Source organism: Durio zibethinus, chromosome 22 (genome assembly GCF_047325235.1).
Source record: "Durio zibethinus cultivar Kanyao isolate XHJ-2024 chromosome 22, ASM4732523v1, whole genome shotgun sequence".
Lineage (NCBI taxonomy): Eukaryota > Viridiplantae > Streptophyta > Magnoliopsida > Malvales > Malvaceae > Durio > Durio zibethinus.
In genome coordinates, this window is record NC_143183.1 from 867,600 (window position 1) to 888,696 (window position 21,097).

Below are 21,097 nucleotides of genomic sequence, written 5' to 3' on the forward strand. Positions count from 1 at the left end.
GACGGAGAGTTGAGTCCAAAAAGCCCAAAAGAGCCTCATAGGAGGAAAAAAAGGCCCATTAGTGATTAATAAAATTAAAAAGGAAAAAGCGGTTTCAATGGGTGCGGTCAACAACGCTGACCTCTTCCTGCCGTGGATGTGGAAATCATAAATACAAATTGCTTAATTGACTCACTCTTCCCTTAATCTCTCTCTCTCTCTTTGTTATAATATCTCTTCCCCTTCCCTTCCCTTCCTACATTGGTTTCCCATCCCTTCCTTCCTTCCTTCTTCTTCTTTCGCCGATCCCTAATCAGTTGTATATTTCAGCCCTTACCCACCTTTCTTCTTTCATTGTAATTTCCCCTTTCTGGAGATCGGAGCTTTCTATCGCCTTATCTGGTAATCATCGAGTTCTTTCTATAAGCTTTTCATTTGCTCTTGCCTTTCAAAATTTTGGCTTTCTTCATTATTATTATTATTATTAGTATTATTATTATTTATCTTTCATGTTTGCATCTATTATACTGTTCCAGAAGAGAGGATCCCTCATTGCAACTTTTTCATTCTATTATCGGCCAATCATCTTTTACTAGAAATTATTTTAATTTAGCCAAAAAAAAAAAAAAAAACCTGTACCCATTTTATGATAAGTTTAGTATTCGTAACAATGCAGCATCCTATTCCTATGTGAAAGAATGATAATGCTTTGAATGTTTCTTCATGCTCCTCTTGTTTCTCTTGCTTACACTTAACCCTCGTTATAATACTTATCAATTACTACTTTCTCTAAGCTCCCAGCTTTCTCTTTCCCTGCCCTTTCAGCCCAATTTCTTACTTTTCCTCTTATTGCTTGCGTAGAGAGGGATTAATTGTATGCTTTTGCTGGTGCTTTATCATCTTTCTCATTTTCAGTGACATTTGCCTGTCTTTTTTTGGTAACTTATTTCTTTTCTTTTCAGTTGCCCTTTGCTTGTTTCATTGTTCTCTTTGGATTAATGGATGAAGACTCGGAAAGGATTTTTCAAGATGTTCCTTTACCCGGTGCTCCTGGCCACATGGAGGGTGGAGGTTTGGTCGTTGATCATTCTGATCAGCCAGCTTTGTGTGCTTTATGTCGAACAAGTCTAGCACCTGAATATGAGGCAACATTCGATCTTGAAACCGTTAGTCTTTGTGGGGACTGCAAGTTTTTGTTGCTTGAGGATCTTGCTACACCTCCTCAAGCCTCTCATCCCAGACGTCCAGCTCAAAGAAGAAGGAACAGGCAAAGCAGTTCTGAATCAATTGAATATCTTTTCTCACAACAATTTTCACATATGATTAATCTGGCGAGGCAGAACCAATCCACTGTCTCTGGCCTCGAGGATCAAATTATGGATGATGGTTCCACTGCAAGGTCATTACGACGAAGTAGTTCCCGCACAACTCCTAGTAGTTCTAGAAGATGGCAACGTGTTCTCTCTGATTCTGAAAGTGATGGTTTTGATAACCTGGATTCTATTTATGGTGAGAGTGAATCAAATGTTAGTTTTAGTTGGTACAGGGTTTTTCGCAGTGAGAGTGATGCAATATCTTTTAGTACTTATGGAGGGGACTCAGATGCTTCTGTGGATGGACATAGTTTCCTGGATACAGATATATTTGTTCGAGCTGAGAATAGGAGTGACATTGACAGTGACACTGATATTGATCCAATGCATGCTGGTCTGGACCAATGGAACTGGGATGAACCACAAGGAGATGGAGATGACAATGGTGAATGGGAAGAAGCTGATGCTGAGGAAGAATTGGTCGAATTTACTATATCTAGAGCTGTACTTCAAGATTTGTTTATTTCAAGTCCAAATGAAACCAATTTCCCTGTTTTTAATTTCCATCTCTCCAGAGCTGGCTTTGAACAACTGCTTGACCATGTGGCTGAGACTGATAGCTCAAGGAGAGGAGCGCCGCCTGCATCTGTATTTGTTGTGAATAATCTGCCTCGTGTGATTGTCAGTGATGAACACGAGAAGCATGATGGTTTGGCCTGTGCAATCTGCAAGGATGTTTTGCCTGTTGGCATTGAAGTAAACCAGCTTCCTTGCCTTCACGTCTATCACCCTTCTTGTATCTTGCCATGGTTGAGTGCACGGAATTCATGCCCCCTTTGCCGCTATGAGCTTCCTACTGATGACAAAGATTATGAAGAGGGGAAGCAACACATGAACAGTAGGATGGAGATGCATGAAATCCTGCAGCGAGATGCAAGTGAGGATAGTTCTTCTGAGGACTCTGATGAAGCTGAAGCAGAGGAAGCCTCTGAACTCGGCCCATATCAATTACAGGAGGTGCCACATTTGGATCCTACCGTCAGTAGCTCTTCCAGGGAGGGTGGTAGAGACTGGATTTTTCGTGCTGCTGCTCCTGTTGCTGGTATTATTGGTGTTGTTCTTGTTTTATGGTTAGGCAAACCACTAATTGGAAGAAGAGGATCAACAAGCCATTGCAATCTACCTTCATGGGGCCAGCAGCAAATTCAGGTTTCAGATTCATCATCGCTGAGCCAAAGGGGGAGCAGAAGCAGGAGATGGTGGTCTTTCTTTTGAGAAGTTTCGGGAATCTATTTGGTGATTACTTTTAGTGTTTTTTTTTGGTTTATTGTGTATCTTCTAATCCCAACTTATGGCCTCAGGAAATTGAATTGGGAATGGTTATAGTTTCCTTTCCTCAAGAGTGGAGTGCTTGTGCAAGATTTCTTTCAATTCAACTGGATTTTGATTATCAATAAAGCAAAACTGAGTTGCCTGTTATCGATTACTGCTTGATGATGCATTCAAATGTCTAAGCTGTTTTTTTTTTTTAATATATATTATTATTATTATTATTATTATTATTCTTGGGTTAAATTTGTATATTTGCATTTGAGTGGGTGGGCGGGTGTTGGAAGGAAGAACATCACCTTGCAGGAGATGCAGGCTTTGGTTAACTATGTAACATAGTTAAAAAACCAAGCAACAGAGGTTTGAGAATTGAGACTAGGATCTTTTTCTATCTGTAGCTCCCATCTAACTCAGCCACAATAGGAAGGAAAGGAGGTGAAAGGGCAGTGATTTTTCCTTTCAAATGAATAAATTTTCATCTTCCTATACCCTCAAATCCTTTCTTCCCACAACACCCTTTCCTCCTGTTTTCAAGTGCGTGCATGCCTTTTCTCCTGAGAAAAAGAAGAATGCAAGAAAGAAAATGTTTCACCCTCCCTCCCTCTATGCTGGCATTTGAATGAGCAGCCCAGGTGAGATACTATATATCACACAATTGAATAACGTATTAACCGCTAAACAAGATCACCTAACGATTAATTTCCAGATCTAGATTTCTGCACTGAACTTCGTCAGGCAACACCCACTCAGGAGGCCATGGAATTGATTACTTTCAAATTTTCTACCAGGTAAATATAACAGCTTCGAGTCCATCCCCATTTAGGTGGTGAGAAGGTATGAACATGAACATGAACATGTAACAAGCTCGCTGTCATATTGACATGAGATCAAGAGAAAAAAACAATTGCCAAACAATCTTCCACAGCTCCTGTCTGCACAGGAATGCCTCTCTTCATGGCTGCCGGGCTCACAAATCACATAAGCTGTTACCTTCTCCTTTCAAAGAATTTGAAGATTCCAACTAATCTACTACTCAGGCTATCAACACTGACTAACAAGGAAATAATTAAATACCATAAGGACGACTATGGTTCAAATGCAGTGGTGGCTTGGCACAGTTTTAGAAGAGTATGTTCAGATAGAGAATAATCCATCCTGCCATGGAGAAAACTGCAAAAATATGAACCCAGAACAGCACAGCAGCTGCCTCCTTTCCACAACCTCTTAAATTAGCAACAGCACCTACAAACAGGCAGACAAGGGAAAATGTAAATCAGCACAATTCACTTTCATATTATAGACCAAAAAGTTTGAATATAATATTATCAGGTACAGTTCCAACATTTAAAATAGACAGAATCATTGATCTATTGATGTTAGGCTAAGCAGAAGCAATCCATGGAAATCAGATCTGTGCTTCTTATTGACCTACTAATATAATTATGATTTAGACAGCTCATATGAGGCAATAAAGTTTTGTGACATAAAGATATTTTATATGCACAGAATTGATTTCCTACAGAAAATCTTTAAGACTGAGAATTGCATTTTTACCAGAAAGGACAGATGTTGGCATTGAATGCTGAAGGAGTAGGACAAATCGGAACATTTTATCACCAGCAGGAAGGAAACCAAGCTTATCAGCTAGCATTACAATGCCAAGTCCTACAGGAGGCACCAAGATTAAGCGCCCAAAAATAATAGCAACAAGTGTTCGGAGACCAATTCTTGAACTTCCTGGCCCCGGTCCTGCAAATGAAACATGGTAGGCCAGAATTCATTAAATTTCTTCCCAACACATGGAGGGAGAACCATGAAGCACCAGTAAGAAAAAAATTAAAACAAATCGCTTCCCACACTTAAAACCATGCGGCAAAGCTGATGGTATAAGAACAAGGCCTAAATGCAACAAGCAGTATACAAACTCTTATATAGGTATATAAATATAATAAAACAACTGCCACAAAGATGTTTAACATACCATCAACAAGGTTGCCTCCCAATGCCAACAAGATGCATGGAATCATGGCTTCCCTGTTAACATGAAACATCATTAACCCATCATAAAACCAAATACCAAGACATAGGCATTAACAGAAAATAACCAACATGCTCCTACCAAGTTTAACTAAAGAATAAGAAGCAATTTATTTTCCTGAGACAAGCAAAACATACCCAAGAATAATGCAGCTGTCAGTGAAGAAATAAAGTGGAGCATCACTTGTAAATATTAATCTCTTTAGAACTGGAACTGCACCGATAACCATGGCTAGGATCTGCAGCAAGTATATGATTGCCAATTCATAGGCATGCCAAAAAAATGGAACTTAAAAGAGAACCATGTTACTTGGTTCACCAAAATGGATGTGGAACAAACTAAACCACTGAAACTTCAAACACCATGCATCCCCTAAAGAAATATTTATGGTCATTTGAAAAAGTAAAACCTGATCTATAACTACGGTTTCTTCGTCTTTTGTTTCCCTGAACTGTTGAAAATCTTGTGATCCATGCTAAAAACTAGAACAGAGACAAGACACCTAGAAATTCTGACTTCACAACTAAAAAACTGCCCATCCAAAAACAACACAAACAAATAAATGCATGTGGACTAGGAAAACTGGTATCAAGGTTGCGAGTGCTCTTTTGGCTTTTTAACCATCCATTCAAATAAAAGACCGCAAAATCAGTTCAATAATGCATTGACAAAATTCTACCATTTCTCTCTATAACTTAACGGATATTCAAATTATAAAAGTGTAAATGTGCAATATTTCTGAACCATATTGCATTACCAAATCTAAAATTTGAGATTTGACAGTGAACTGGAAGTGAAACTAACATTTTGCACCACAAGCCAGTGAAGAGTTCATGAAAGAGAAACCAACAAAATGTTTGAAACTTACTGATGCAATAATGGGGGGTTGAAGGATTTGCTTGAGCTTTAACTTCTCATAAACAAAAACTAGAAAACTTTTAATCTGCACCAAAATCACATATATTGAATCAGGAAAGGTTTATTGCAAGAAAAGCATAAAACCAAAAAAATTAAAATAAACAGGATCCTCACCTTTCCTTTCTTTGAATTATCTGAATCCGTTGGTGCAGCCTCTTGCATCAGCAATGCAACATTCTCAGGAGAGGCATCCTTCTGAGGGATCTTAAAGGGGAGATTCCCATCCTCAAGGTCAAATGTACCTTCCGGTGGAGGAGCAAACATGTGAAATACATATGTGTATAGAATAATTGCACCAACCTAACATAAACTATAGGTCAGAACTCATTCGTATAATGTCCATTACTTGTATAAATTAAAAGCTACCAAGTTTCTTCCATGAAGAGCGTATCAAGATAAACAGTTGAATCAGAATTAAAGAAAAACCAAAAAAATGAAATGAGATATTTTCTTTTTCCTGCTGTTCTTGATCCTTTTCTTCATTTTAAGAAAGAAAAAAAAGATAAGGAAAAGGGGGGTAGTCCATGTCTACAGGACTTTGCCCCTTTACATGTCATAAAACTGTCTAAGCTTCTTGCTCCAATTCTTCCCCATCACTTTGAACTTAAATTGGTTATTGGCCGTAAAACGTATAGTTGTATGGATAGGTGACAAGAAAACTGAAGCCCAAACAGATTTTTCATCGGCACAAAAAGGCTGGTAAAGTTTAGTGCATCAAAATACATATCCATCAAAATTAGAGCATAACATATAGTGACTACATTGGCCACATAAGATTAATTGGTTAAAGTAAACATACCCACTGTCCAAATGAAATATATGCAGTTCCCTGAGTACTACATGTTTCAGTGTCTCCAAAAGGATTGGATGCATCTCTACATAAAGCTGCAATCAAAACAAGTGGTACGTTCCCAATGTTTCCTGCATCAAGTGTCAAATAATTCAATTTATTCGGCATGTTTAATTGTAAACACAAATATAGAAGACAATGCTAAAGCAATCAGACTCCAATTTCATACAAATTTACAACAAAATATCTCCCACAAAAAAAAAAATCATAATGATTTATTGGCACCATCAACAGTGAATAAAACACCAATAATGTCTCATTTGGCTGATATTATCTTTAGGGTGTTAAAATAACGCATATTTCTACATGCAGTGGCTCACCAATTGCAATTTGTATGATTGAGAACTTGAAGTATGGGTATGGAGGTTTGACTAAGGTTGCAACAAGATAACCTATTAGAGTGCCAGAGATAGCGCCGAGAACAACATTCACAGGAATGAACCACCTGCAAAATGATTGAATAGAAAAGAAGATTAAGATATAGCATTGAGTTTTGATGATGTAGAGATGCAAGAAAGAAGAAAAATGATTCATACCACTCAAGCATTTTCTGTATAGTGACAGCTTGTCCGAGTTGAGAAAAGATTAAGCACGGGAGCAACAGTGAAAATACTAACTGCAATGTAATTGAAGGAATGTTAAGTCAGTATTTGCCAAGTGAAATTGAATTAAGTAAACAAATAACCCATTCAAAGAGGGAATAGATGAGATTACCCCATTTAAAAGCTTTCTGCCGTTCGTAGGCAAGATATTAACATACTTGGACGCCATTAGAAAGCCCAGGAAACACATGGTAAATACTTTTGCTATTGGTAAAACTGCTATCTTTATGCTTCCAAACAAAGACTGTCCTCCCGCTGCTGCCGCCGGAGTCTCCATCACCGCCGACAGGAGCCTTTCCATCTCTTCTCCTTAGCCCTTCGTACCAATACTATTTCTCTCTTCTAACGCAATTCCAAAGCCGGCATCCAATCTAATCCTTAGGAATAATTCAGTTATCAGAATAAAACAGAAAAACTGAACCGCATCAGTTAAAAGTCGTGTTTAATTGATTAATTCAAACACTAAAAAGAAGAGAATATTTTGAATGTCTATCTCTAATCTCTATCTAGTTTACACACGTCCATCAAAAAACTAACAAAATAATTAATTAGATATAGAATTTCCAAACAATGAGAGATTCATAAGAAAAAGAAGAATTGAATGACATACAGAAAGAGAAGACGAAGAAGAAGAAAATTAAAGTGGTGATTTAGGGGAAAATCCCGGTACCCAAACAGTCTGTTTCTACTCCACGGCTCCCGCTTTATGTTTCAGAGTTAGATGTCAACTCTCGTTGAAGTGCAGTTCAAATAAGCACCTGATTTTCTATCAAATAAAATTAATTGAACAGCAAAGGAAATTTGAGATGTTCAATCAGTTTAAGAATTTCTAGTCCAAATTATACGTTTCTTGCTTACCAAAATTGCCCCTCCATTGTGTAGATGAATTCTTTATTTTACCCTCACCTTCCGTGTTACTGGAAATTTCCTGCTCTGTCCCTTTTCCGTCCTTTTCTTTTTTCTGGGGTCAGATCTTGCGTGTTCAACATGCGTTTCGTCCTTTTACAACATCCTAAATTTTCTCCTTAACTCCCTTTTCTGTGGCGCTGCTTCGCCGCAACCTGTATATTCACTATATTATTTTTTTTCATTTTAAGATTATATTATTTCATTCTCTCCTTTTTTCCAGCACTGTTTCGTGTATTCTTTATTTTTTATTTATTTCTTTTTAAATATTTTTTTATTATTCTTATTATTATAAAATGAAATTGCATTCTTAAAAATTAGCATCACTATGATGTTCTTATTTTTAACATATTCAAAAAAATTTTATTTAATAAACTGAAAAAATAAAAAATTAAATACTATAATTTTATTTGATAATCATCACAAATGAAGATATTAAATGACACATTGGTCGTGAAAAAGGAGAAATGTGAGAGGAATTGCTTTTTTGGAAAAAAAAAAAAAAAAAAAAAAGCTGTGGCAAGAAAAAGAAGAAGAAAATAAGCTTTTTCTGTTTTTTTTTTTTTTGGGTCAATGTTTTAATCACTATTTGCTTCTACTTTTATTATTTAACTAATTAATACAAACAAGGGCATAGGATACTTATGGTTAAATATTTTAAGGGGAGTTGATTTAATGTTAGAGGGTGTATGATATTAATTAAAACTTTTTTAAAGAATATGATGTGATTTGTTATTATTATATGCTTAAAAATTGATTTTTTGAGATGATCTTAATATAATTTAAAATTCTAAATTAAAAAAAATAATTAAGAACTTGTTTTTTTTTTAAATAACTTAAGAACTTGTTTTAAGTGTTAGTGTATATTTTTGGTAAATGTGAAATATCTATATTTATATTATTTTATTTTAAAATACTAACATAACATTCTGTTTTAATTAATTTTGGTCCAAAAATCATAAAAATGAAAATACATTGATAAAATTCGATATTCATATAAAATATAGTGACAAATTTACTATATATATATAAGTTTCTAATTAACTTTTTATGGCCTTTTTGATCATTCCAAAAGTATGCATACATGTCAGATCCCTTTCATATGAACTAAATTCTAAGATAGTTTCAAATCTGGAATTACATCCTCAACCACATTCAAATTTCTTGAACATAAAATAAAAAAAAAAAAAAAAAGGGGGGAAAGACACACACCCAAAAAAAAAAACAAAAAGTAATTATATTTAAGTGTGCTTTCTGCTTGCCAAATACCAGAAAAGGATACAATGACATGGATTTACTTGCCTTAGTTTAAAAAAGGGAGGATTAGAATAGCAGAGACAAGACAACAATGAGCATTGATAAAAGAAAGAAAATCCATGTATGGGGCTATAAATAGTTGGAAAGGAGATTTCAAGGCGGAAGAATTAATATGAATCGTTTCAACTATTTAGGGTTTTGAAAAAATTTAAGAGAATATTGTGAAAATATTAGTGGATTCAGTGAATTTTAACAAATAAAAAAACTTGAATAATTATTAAGATTCTAGATAAATGGGTTATATCAATGAATGAGAGGAAGGGAGGAATTTTTTGGATTTTTTTTTTTTTTATTTTGCCGAATGAAGGTTTAGTCCGTTAGAATTTGCAAGGATTCAATGAATTTTAGAAACTAAAGAACTTGGATAATTATGAGGAATCAAAGGAAATTGAATTAAATCAATGAACTGAAGAAATTTTTTTTGTTTTACAAAAAGGGAAAAAATTCATCCATTAATATTCTATTGTAAATGTTTTTATTTTTAATTTACCTCATTTATGTTTTGAGATCGTTGTCGCATGTCAATAAAATATATCGTAAGGACAAAAATAATAATACGTTAGATTCAAATCACATGCTCTTATAATGCTCTCATAAATCAAATGTAATTATACAACCAAATTAGTCATAAATCAAATGTGGTGCTTGAAAGTTTTTTTTTTTTTTTTTGAGTTAGAATATTTGTTTTGTGTGGATATATATATATATCTCTCATAAGTAATTGTTTTGCCATTTTGATGTTGTAATTCCAGGAGGAGAATGGTCCCAAATTTTCATTAAGCAACCATCTTGACTTAATTCAACAACTGCAATTATTCCCGTGGAACAATTTAAAAGATCATTTGCTTTTGCTTCACCACTGTCGAACCATTATTTTTATTATATTATTATTATTTGAATTGGTTGGGAGAGAATTGACAGCTCACTTGCATGCATCATTATTAAGCACACTGATTAATTAGATTAAAAATAAAATAATAATGGAATATCGCATTATTCTTTTTCTAAATGTTTAATTTATTCTGTCTTATTCAATTATGGGGCCTTGACATTAATATAAATTGCTAAAAAAAATTTTCAAAGATTTGAATTCATACACTCAAAAAAAAAAAAATTTGTTCAATCAAGGAAATCTATTACTTTTAGTCACTTTTTTAAACCATACATACATATCAACCATGAACACCCATGGCATGTCAAATAAGCGTACCTTTTTAAACCTACCAATACCACATCAATTTGCCTTAAATCACAAAGCAAGATAAATCCCAAATTCAAAAAGGAAAGACCTTCTTCATGCTAATTTTATTGTAAGTTTCCTGAAAAATTATTTATCTTATATTTTTACTTATATTTATCTTTTTTTTTTTTTTTTGGAAAAGGCCAAAGGTTAAGAACAAAATTAAAAAGAATTTTAAAATTTTAATTTTTTTTTAGCGACACATTGTAATTGCAACCGGCCATTTCAAAGGGACATGCAAGTTTTAACGATTAGAATTTGATTATTTTTTATTATTGTAAGGTGGTAGTGTTTGAATTAAGAGAACGGTGAGATGAGATTTGTAAAAGCGGAAATGATTACCTTTCCTAACTTGTGTAGCTCAAGATCCATAAATGTAACAAAAAAATCCATCATTGTAGTTGTACCATCCATGACGATCACATGTGGCGCTTAAGAAGGGCACGGGAAAGCGCTGACGCTCTAAATTCCAAACAAAGGTGCTTTTGGTTGATAGGCACGCGTCGGAAGAATCGTAGGCTGCATTTGGATGGATAGTAATAAGATTAATTACGAAGAAATTAAAAAAAAAATTTATTATTATAATTATAATTATAATTATGATTAAAAAAATTTTTATAAAAAAATTATACTCAATAAATTTTATTAAAATTTATGTTTAAGTTCAATTGATAATCCAATAAATTAAATCCTACCAAATCAATGATATTGGCTGGCTCAGTGATGATTTTTGTTTGTTAGCATATATAGCATGAAGATATACATACATATATAGACAGGGAAATTAAATGATGCTCCTGATTGTATGAACAATATTATATGCTTTTGCAGACGTTTGCTCCAATTCCAGTCTGCTGAATCTGCTCAGCGCCAAAAGGCTCCAAATTTGAAGTTACGAAAGCCAAATGAAGCAGCTAGCCACCGCATATCAAAACAAAAATCTGGAATACCCCGTTAACCTTTATATCTATATATCTCTTATGAATAGGGACAACAAGGAAGTTTCCTCTTTAGTTTCCAGGAAATTTTAGCAGCAAAGCTTTCACCTGTGTATGATCTACATCTGCCAATGTCTACCACAATTACAGCAGCAGTCGTGACATTTTTGTCTCCAAAGTACTGCTCAGCACTTGATGTAGTATTAGCTGCTGGTTTATTATCATAAACAGATATGCTAAACAGTTATCAAATTTTCCATTTAATTAGAGCTCAGTCATCAATTCTATTATCCAAGCTGGAAGAATACATATATGAATGAAGCAGGGCAGACAGGCAGTCCAGCCTAAGTCGAGGTTAGAGAATTAATTAATTTGCCATAAAATATTTTTAAGATTGCATTTTTAAAATTTTATATCTAAGTTTAGTTTTTTCACTTATAATCACTTGATTTTTTATTGTATGCTTAATAAATATAAACTAATGTTTTCAAAAACTAGGCAAATGTTAAATGGTGTGGCGGTGAAGTTGCTTGATAAAATGATATTTTTTACTTTAGGAAGGCAAAAGATATATTTTTTAAAATAAATATCTTGGAAAGCTCGTTAAAAACTCTTTAAATTATCTCACCCAACTTCTTCACTTTCTAGGACAGGCTCTTCGATCTAGGTATACGTCTAAATTTTTCATTATCAACATGCCCATCATGTATTTGTTTTTATAAAACCACAAGTGAATCCTGTTGGATTTCTTTATGCATAAATTTTACTTTGTAATCTAATAGCAATATATAGTTTTTCATACAATAAAATAAGGATCTATCACAAAAAAAATAGACAGATCAAAGATAGAGACACTTCACAACCGATTCATATGTCTCACCTATTCAAAGGTTACCATTGCAAAGATTAAGGTTCTGTTTGGTTTACGGTTTTACTATTTGTTTCTTGCTTTTTTTTTCTTCAATAGAAAGTGAAAAAAAAAAAAAGGAACAATTAGTAAAAAGTAAAAAATTTAAAAACACCAACCAAAGAAACTTAATGTGGAGTCAGGACATTATTTTTTGAGCCCATCTTTTCTTTCTTCACCTTAGACACTAAGTCTCATTACGAGTCCAAGAAAAAGTAATGTTTGATCAAAGTGAATAAATTGAATGGTCTGGGAGAATTACATCACTCGGGAGTGTTGCCTCTACGCATGTGTAGCATCACAGGGCATTAGGGATGACACTCCACTCCATATTTGACGGGTTTTCAATTTTTTTATTTAAATTTTAAGCCACATCGAATTAGATAATTATAAAATAAAATTGAAGTCGGATAAAATCAAATTTTGATGTAAAGCGAATCCATTCAATATATATATAATCATTTTTAAATTATTTATTTAATTTTACATTCATATATTTATTTAATTTTATATTTATATTAAAAATAATATTTTATTAATTTTAAATCGAATCAAATATAATTTTATATAATATAAAATTAAATTTAAATAAAAAAAAATTATCGAATCAATCAAATTCAAATATTATAAATAAAAATTCGATCGAATTCGATGTGAGCAAAAATCTATCCCTATTTAATTCATTACCATCTCTATATGACATGATATAACATTATGGTTTGCATTAGTATAATATTAGGATTATTGCATGCATGGCATGCTAACCTAGAAATCGATCATTGGGACAGTAAAATTGTTCCATCTAGAATACCTGTTTATTTATTCTAACGGGTAGGTTAGAATTAAGAACGTTCAGAGATAGAGTTAGGTCGATTGAAGAACAGACTTTAGAGTTGTAGCCCAAGTTTTGACTCAAAATTTAGTCTAAACTTAATTTTTTGGCTGGGCCTAGGCCCGTTCAACATTGTCAACTGTGAATTGCTTAGGGGCTACAATTGTGGTTCAATTTTTCCTTGTTCCACACAGGCCAAGCGCACAGCGATCAACAAAGAAATTAACATATGCCCTGTATCAAAGCAAATTTTATCTAATCAAAAGAGAATCACAGAAAAGAAACAAAAGATCTATGTATAGCATAAGCCTGATCATGGTCATCTAGCTATATATGATATGTGTAATTATATCAACACACACAATATTTGCATAATTGATTGTATGTTCATGGACCAGAGCCTGTGAAACTACAAGGGTGTTTCTGTTTCGTGTTCTTAACAAGGAGACGAGAAGACTAAACCAGCAACAAATATTGCAAATAGAAAATTAATTATGAGCGAAAGTTGACCTATATAGCTTGCAAAAGAAAGAAGATGATCAAGAGCCGCGGACGACAACGCTCTGCATCATGTGCTTGAACTCGAAGAAATCCACACGCCCATCATGATTTTGGTCAACGGAACAGATCATTTGTTGAACTCTATCAATCTCTCTCCCTTCTGGCAATCCCAGTTTCCCCAACACCACTTGCAATTCCTGGGCAGAGATGAAACCATCCCCATCCTCGTCGAACACTTTAAAAGCCTCCGTCAGATCTGACTCCACCTGCGACATCTTCGCCTCTCCTTCAACTGCCTCTTCCTCAATACTCTCCTCCGACTCCAATCCAAACAAAGTTTCGTCCAATGACTGATGCAAAGCAACAAAATCGTCGAACGTGAGACCTATGTTACCCGGCTTTATAAATGATTTGATGGTTGAATCCAGCTCAGAGATATCTGTTTCAAGGCCTAGACGACAAAGGGCCAAATTAATCTCTTGGACGGTGATTATGGCATCACCATTCTTGTCAAAGATATCAAATACGCGTCGCAGACGGAGGGAGTTGAGGCTAGGACAGCGTAGACGAAATGACGTGGATGAGGCCTTTCTACTGAGGCTGCGTTTGCATTGCGAAGTTCCATTCCCTGAGGCTGCTGCTTCTTCTTCCATTTATGGCTTGTTAGTTCAATCTAAGTTAGGGTTTCTTAATATTGTTGATGGAATTGGCAACAAGCAGGTTCCCAGTGGAACGGTATGGAATGGGAATGGGAATGGGAATGGAGAAGTGTGTATTAGCGTTGACAATGGAGAAGGGTGAAGCGGAAATAGCTATTGCACTGGTTGCTATTGTCAAATATTAATTGTGCTATTTTATAAGGGATAAGGCGCGTTCAACGGTTGTTCAGGCTTTTAATAGCCAGCCAGCCACGACGCCTTCGCATGTATTTCTAGACATTTTCCAAGGTCCCCTCTCGAAAGTCATGGTCTGTTATTGGCTGGTTTGGTTGGAAATTTCTGACCTGGTGGAGTCGTCAGGAATGGTAGTATGGTACGTAATAATACCTACTTGACACGGTTTCTGAAATGGCATTCCATCACCGTTGCCAATAAGCAATAGCAACTTGACACGGTTTCTTTCTTCACTCGCTCCTTTGAATTATCGCTAACGTTTCCGGAATTGCAAAAGAAAAAGCATCGCTAACATTAACATACTTTTCTTGAATCAGCAACAACTGCTATTATTTACCATTCCCATTTGCAAGTACTCGCATACTTTTCTTTCTACATTGAAATTACTGTACCCGAAGGTGTTCATGATTGAACGGGGCTCGTATCCGATATTAATAATTTATATATTTATTTAAATTTAATTTAAAATTTAAATAAATTTTAAAATTATTTTTCAGTTAATTTTATCGTAATTTAATTTGTTCTTTAAATTTTTTCAAAATTTATATAAATTTTCGAATTTAAATAAATAATTTAATCTTTAAATAAATTTAAATATATTTATTTTACTCATTTCACCTTAAATTAATGTTTGTGATATAAATTCACAATGATTTAAATCTCCGCAGATGATAACATTATTCTTTGTCAAATTATGGGATAGCATTAAGCTTGTGGAAAGTTGTAAAAGCTTAGTTGATCTAATTGTTCTTTGGATATATATAAAATATATATATATATATATATATATATTCCTATTTCTATATCTCATCAATCCCTCTTAACTTGTTTAATTTACTCTTCTCAGACTTGATAGTCATGGTCATGTTTTGCACACTGTTTTAGGGCAGCTCGTTTTTGCTTACCATGTGCTTATATGTACGTGTGATTTGAAAAAATGATGGCAGTGTTTTCGTGATTCATTTTTTAAAAAAGTTCGATAAGTAAAGGATCATGATTATTAATTATATGCTCTTGTTGTACGATATATATGCTATCAATAATTAAGAGGAAAAAAAATTTACGTTTTTCAAGTAAGATTAAGTAAAAAGGAAAATGAAGTTTATTCATTAAAAAAATGTTTGATATGAGATGATTATTTAAAAATTTATAATGAATAGATTTTTGTGCTTGATAAGAATTTAGTGATTTTATATGATAGTAATATTGGATCACTGAATTATCTAATCAGATTATTCTCTAATTCTCATAAAAAAGATGAGAAACTTTTATTATGAAACTGAAGTGATATGTAAAATTAATTATAGTCAATTTTATCTATTTAATATGTGAATTAAAAAATTATTATATTTTTAAATTATAATTATTTTATATTATAAATTTTTATATTTTTAAATTAATAGTCATTGTAATAAATTTAAAATAATTTGTGTATTTTTTTATTTTTTAATATTTTATATTATAATATATATTTTTTATTATGCATTTAATAGATTGATTTTATTTTCTAATTCAAAATTTTTTACATAATTTATAAAATCCAATTTACCTATTAATAAATATATTTATTAAGTTAATAATTGAATTATATTTTATTATAAAACAAATAAATATTACCAATATTATAAAAATTATTAGTTTATATAATTATTATAATATGCATTGTTATTTTCAATCTTTTAAACAAAATAATATTTGATTTTAAATAATACAAAATACAATGATATTTAATTTCTAAAACTTAATTATTATTAATCAAATAAATTTTAAATTAGGAGTATTAAAATCATATTAATAATAAGATCATTATGATAATTATATTATCACAATAATCTTATAAAAAAAATACCAACTGGTACTTAATATTCAACAAACAACAAAAATTCATATAAATGCTGAAGGGAGATTCATAATCATAAGATTCGCAGAACAGGATGCAATTTGGTTGCGAACCCCAATTGCTAGATGCATGAAGGAGAATCGGCCCATCAACCTAAAGACAAAGCTAATGTTTAAGAAAAATGATTTTTACCTTAATAACCCATGCAACATTATTATATAATTTTTGTTGTAGAAAGAAATTTAGGTGAAATGAGATTATCATATTTTAGAACGAGCTGATGAGCAAATTTCGGTGAAAATTTATATTATAATTTACAAATCGTTCATACAAAAAAAAAAAAGCCTATTGAAAGCAAAAAATCAAATTTAAATTTTACAAAATAAATATCCGATTTTTTTTTTATCATAACATTATTACATGATTAATAATTAATAGATATAGAAATGGAGGCAAAGTAGATTTGGCAAACTAGGCTGGAAAGCAGCTGAAGTGACAATTTTTGAAGGGGGTAAGCGTGAGTGGGGCCTAAGGACAACAAAGAAACAAAGTGGCCATTTTCTAAACGCTAGCAACACGACGGCAATGCATCACGAGCCCAGCACTTGGTAATAACACAAATAAATGAGTGGTCCTTGGCTGCTTTCTAATTTTGTTTGGTGAGATGGGATGGGATGCTTCCAATTTGCGTTTTGGTGTAATTTTGTTCTGCATTATTGGCTACTATTGTTACTAATAATCATTATTTTATAAAAATATTCTTAAATTATAATAAAATATTTAATATAATATTTCAATTATAAAAATATGATACATGAAAAATTATTTTTCTATTAAGTATTATCAAATTTTAATATAATGTTAATTAATATATTCATAAAAATTTTAAAAATTTAATTTAATATTTTATTATAATTTAAAAATAATTTATCACATTAACCCTTTTATTATAAATCAACAGTTATTAATTCATTCATGATGTAATATAATTCTTTTTGTCCATTATTTATTTATTTATTTTTTTTTGAGATGCTTCAAAATTATATTTTATTTTTTAAAAAATCTAAAACTCTTATTTTTTTATATTTTTATTTTTTTACATTAAAAATTATAAAATTTAATATTAAATATATTAAAATTCAAACTTTGTTCTTAAACTTCATCTTCTCCATCAATAACCCTTACCCCTTCAACTCGTTTTGAAAAAGGATCTCACGTAATAAATTTTTTATATTCAACAATTCTTATTAAAAATAATCATTAAAATTTAAACATTTATCTATCTTGTCATAAGATAAATCAGTTACTACTCTTCCGATCACTCTTATCCCAATGATAGCTTCGAATAAATCATATTATAATTCTTTTCCTGAATATATATATATATATATATATATATATATATATATATAAAAGAGTTTGTGCAGCAATATTGGTCATAAAAGGTTTAAGCCATAATAAATGAAAAGTTATGCGATTCAACTTCAACATAATTATTTTAATATAATTGAAATTACTCTAATATAGTTGACTCTTTTAAGAATTTATGAAAATCAATGCATGACAAATATTTTAAGAAAGAAATAATTATTTTCTATCCTTGCTTATTGAGTTCAATTTTTCACTGACTTCAAAAAAAAAAAAAAAAATCACCGACTTAAAGGATCATTTGCTTTTATATAGGCATTGGCGCTAGTATAGAAGAACTAATTGAAAAAAATATTGATTGAAAACTTGAATTGGATCTGGATGAATACATTTACATTTTACATGATGATAAGCAAATGAGAAGACGCAATTGAAAGAAAGAATGAATGAAGTTTCCAATAATAAAGCTTCCTCGACGAGTTTACATTTACATTTTCAGATTTAGACTTGGACATCGAAGAAAACTGAAGGTCGTGGCTTTTTGTCAGAATGGATGGAAAAGGCAGAGAAAGAAGGACAAAAGTTTGAGAGGGACACGTTGGCCTTGGGGTTGAAGCAAATTATGTGTAAGCACTAAGCGAACTGCGAAGCAGAGACAGAGAGAGAAAGAAGAGAAACCCCAAACGAAAAAAAAAAAAACAAAAGGGAAGCATGTGGATGTGGGGTTTAGGGAGAGTTTTATTTATTTATTTTTAACCGCATTATACAACCTGTAAATAAGCAAAAAAAGAAAAATCCCCCTTTGTCTTTCTCTTCTCTCATCACTGTCCGTTGGATCCAGCCCGCATTTATATAGGCAGAGCGTTTCCCCATTTATTTCTTCTTTTTTTTTTTTTTGATTCTTTTATCTGGGGTTGTTCTGTTTAGACCGTCCCACTTCTACTTCACTCCGATGCCCATCTCATCCTTATGATTTAGATTTCTGTCTTAATCTCAATATCAATCCACTCTCAGCCTCTTCCTTCCATTTCCAGGATTTCTTTTTCTCCAGCTTCTTCACTTTACTCTCTTAGCTTCTTCTACAAGTACAAGGAAAAAGGGGAAAAAGGAATCCAAAGTTAAGTTCGACTCTGATTCTGCAACGGTTCAAACCCTTCTTTTCAAGTATGGATCTGCTTCTTTGACAGAATTTATTCTTGTTAAAGCAGGCTTTCCTCTCTTGTTTATTTCTGCTACTATTTTCGTTACAAACTCAAAAGAATGCCATTAATTTGCTTGAATGCATTACTCAATACTCTCATTTACAACGCCAACTGAGTTGCATTGTAAATGAATTTCAAGACTTCCAAGCATCCATGGTGCTTCTTCCAAGTCTCGCGCTGCTTGTTCCATTGATGTGCTTATTCTGCTTCCCACCAACTCTCATGGCTCAATCTATTAATCCTAATGCCTCTTCAATAAGCGCCGCCAGAGCCCTTGATGCTCTTCTCCAAGACTATGCCTACAGGGCCTTTGTACGTCCTCGGACAGGAGTGCCCTACGATGGGTTTGTTCCATCTAATTTGAGTGGGATTAAGATTGCAGCAATGAGGCTGAGGAGTGGTAGCTTGAGGAGAAAAGGTGTGGAAATGTACAAGGAGTTTGAGATCCCCATTGGAGTTATAGAGCAGCCTTATGTGGAAAGGCTTGTTTTGGTGTACCAAAACTTGGGCAATTGGTCTGAGCTATATTATTCGCTTCCCAACTACACTCTCCTGGCTCCTGTTCTGGGTCTTCTTGCTTATGATGCTTCTAACTTATCAGCTACAAATTTGCCAGAATTGGATTTTAGGGTATTTGGGGATCCTATAAAAATCAAGTTCTCAGATGTGCAATCCGCTCCAAATGGGTCAGTTCTTATGTGTGTTTGGTTTGATTTACTTGGTATGGTCAAACTCAGCAACTTGACATCAGGCAATGAATGTTCTACCATCCAGCAGGGGCATTTTTCTATAGTTACTGAGTCTTTTCCTCCACCAACGCCACCACCGCCACCGCCACCGCCAACGCCAACGCCACAGCCACCGCCACCGCCACCGTCAACTGAAGGTGAAGAAAAGAAGAGTAATAAAAAAGTGTGGATAATTGTTGGTTCCGTTGTGGGTGGATTGGCATTGCTGGCATTGTTGGCATTCCTGGTACTGTGGGCACGCAAATGCAAGCAGAGAAAGAAAATGCAAGAGATGGAGAAAGCTGCAGAAGTGGGAGAAGCCCTACATATGACCTCGGTTGGGGACACAAAAGCACCATCGGCAACAGTTACTCGGACTCAACCAACTCTTGAGAACGAATATGTGCCTTAACTCCCTTCCCTCCGCGTTGTACAAGCATTTTATTAATCAAAGTTCAATTCATGTATTCAGAAATTCTTCTTGTGCTCACAGCCTCACACCTATTTTTCCTTCTGGTGGTTTGTTCTTGGTAGCCTCTTGGTTGTAGTGTGGGTAATATAAAGATTTTTTGTCTAGGTCTGTTATTATTGCTCACAAATATTTTCACAGTTTTATGATTCATTGTGGTGTGCATGTAGCCAAAAGTGATTCTATTCTATATGTTATGAATTATTTAGTTGTCTCATTTGTGACGAATAAAACCTCTTTTTCTTCTTGCAGTGCATTGTTTTTTTGGATTTACTTTTGTCTGTTCTATGGAATGTAGGAGGAAGATTGCTTTGTAATCAAAGCAAGCTGATGTTAAAGCTTGGCTCCAACTGGCATTGATTTGAGGCAAATGTTAGGCTTGGTCATGTGTAGCTCGAGTTAAATTTTTCTGTTATCGGTAATTCTCATATACTCTGGCTATATTTTTAGGTTAGCTGTGCTGCAGAGAACTTTATTCCAAGTTCTTCCATTTTAGACAATCTCGGTAACCTTCTGCATTCTGTGAACATTCCTAAAAGATGTTTTTTTCTTTCACAAGGTGGATGAAATAGAGACAAATGTTTTTTCTTTCTTTCTATGAAGGTAGGTCTGATTCTGAAGAAGGTTAATCATTTCCAAGGGGAATGATTCTAGAAAAAAAGGAAAATAAAAAACAGCGTTATATCAGTAAGAAAGTAAGGTATAAGACGTGGAGGAGGTGGAGCAGACTCCAAGACTTTTCCCCTTAATTGTAATCATGGCAAGGATTAGGAACTTTTGGAACCCATCTTCTTTGGTAGATGCGATTTGGTCATTTATAACATCTTTAATTACTTCTGCTTGCTTCTTAAAGTGTGCAATTGCCAAGCCCCCTTTGCATCTTTTGTAACATCATTAGGACCATGATAAGTGGTAAGACTACATTAA

The 21,097-nt window shown here is 33.3% G+C and overlaps 4 protein-coding genes across 13 annotated transcripts; 2 read left to right on the plus strand and 2 right to left on the minus strand.

Annotated features, from left to right (window-relative positions):
- The first annotated feature begins 99 nt into the window (after positions 1-99).
- Positions 100-2,771, plus strand: LOC111307590 (uncharacterized). Its single transcript, XM_022905611.2, has 2 exons — positions 100-381; positions 942-2,771. Exon 2 carries the CDS (start codon positions 978-980, stop codon positions 2,565-2,567), a length of 1,590 nt encoding a protein of 529 aa, XP_022761346.2. The 5' UTR covers positions 100-381; positions 942-977; the 3' UTR covers positions 2,568-2,771.
- A 581-nt stretch (positions 2,772-3,352) lies between these two features.
- Positions 3,353-8,021, minus strand: LOC111307591 (Auxin efflux carrier family protein). 9 transcript variants are annotated; one of them, XM_089751911.1, is made up of 12 exons: positions 7,888-8,021; positions 7,700-7,787; positions 7,142-7,444; positions 6,964-7,043; positions 6,748-6,872; positions 6,377-6,498; positions 5,692-5,877; positions 5,528-5,602; positions 4,797-4,897; positions 4,603-4,655; positions 4,176-4,370; positions 3,353-3,863 (listed from the first exon to the last, which is right to left on the minus strand). In XM_089751911.1, exons 3-12 carry the CDS (start codon positions 7,328-7,330, stop codon positions 3,742-3,744), a joined length of 1,248 nt encoding a protein of 415 aa, XP_089608037.1. In that variant the 5' UTR covers positions 7,331-7,444; positions 7,700-7,787; positions 7,888-8,021; the 3' UTR covers positions 3,353-3,741. The 9 variants fall into 9 exon arrangements, with proteins under 9 accessions (XP_089608037.1, XP_089608039.1, XP_089608038.1 ...); XM_089751913.1 differs by having other exon boundaries at positions 7,142-7,400; positions 7,888-8,013; XM_089751912.1 differs by having other exon boundaries at positions 7,142-7,406; positions 7,888-7,906.
- A 3,399-nt stretch (positions 8,022-11,420) lies between these two features.
- LOC111307593 (putative calcium-binding protein CML43) lies at positions 11,421-14,323 on the minus strand. 2 transcript variants are annotated; one of them, XM_022905621.2, is made up of 2 exons: positions 13,680-14,323; positions 11,421-11,637 (listed from the first exon to the last, which is right to left on the minus strand). In XM_022905621.2, the coding sequence occupies exon 1, from the start codon at positions 14,321-14,323 to the stop codon at positions 13,709-13,711; it is 615 nt and encodes a 204-aa protein (XP_022761356.1). In that variant the 3' UTR covers positions 11,421-11,637; positions 13,680-13,708. The 2 variants fall into 2 exon arrangements, with proteins under 2 accessions (XP_022761356.1, XP_022761355.1); XM_022905620.2 differs by lacking the exon at positions 11,421-11,637 and adding an exon at positions 13,131-13,403.
- Positions 14,324-18,422: 4,099 nt separating this feature from the next.
- LOC111307592 (uncharacterized) lies at positions 18,423-20,421 on the plus strand. The gene has a single exon (XM_022905619.2). The coding sequence runs from the start codon at positions 19,127-19,129 to the stop codon at positions 20,111-20,113; it is 987 nt and encodes a 328-aa protein (XP_022761354.1). The 5' UTR covers positions 18,423-19,126; the 3' UTR covers positions 20,114-20,421.
- The last annotated feature ends 676 nt before the right edge of the window (positions 20,422-21,097 follow it).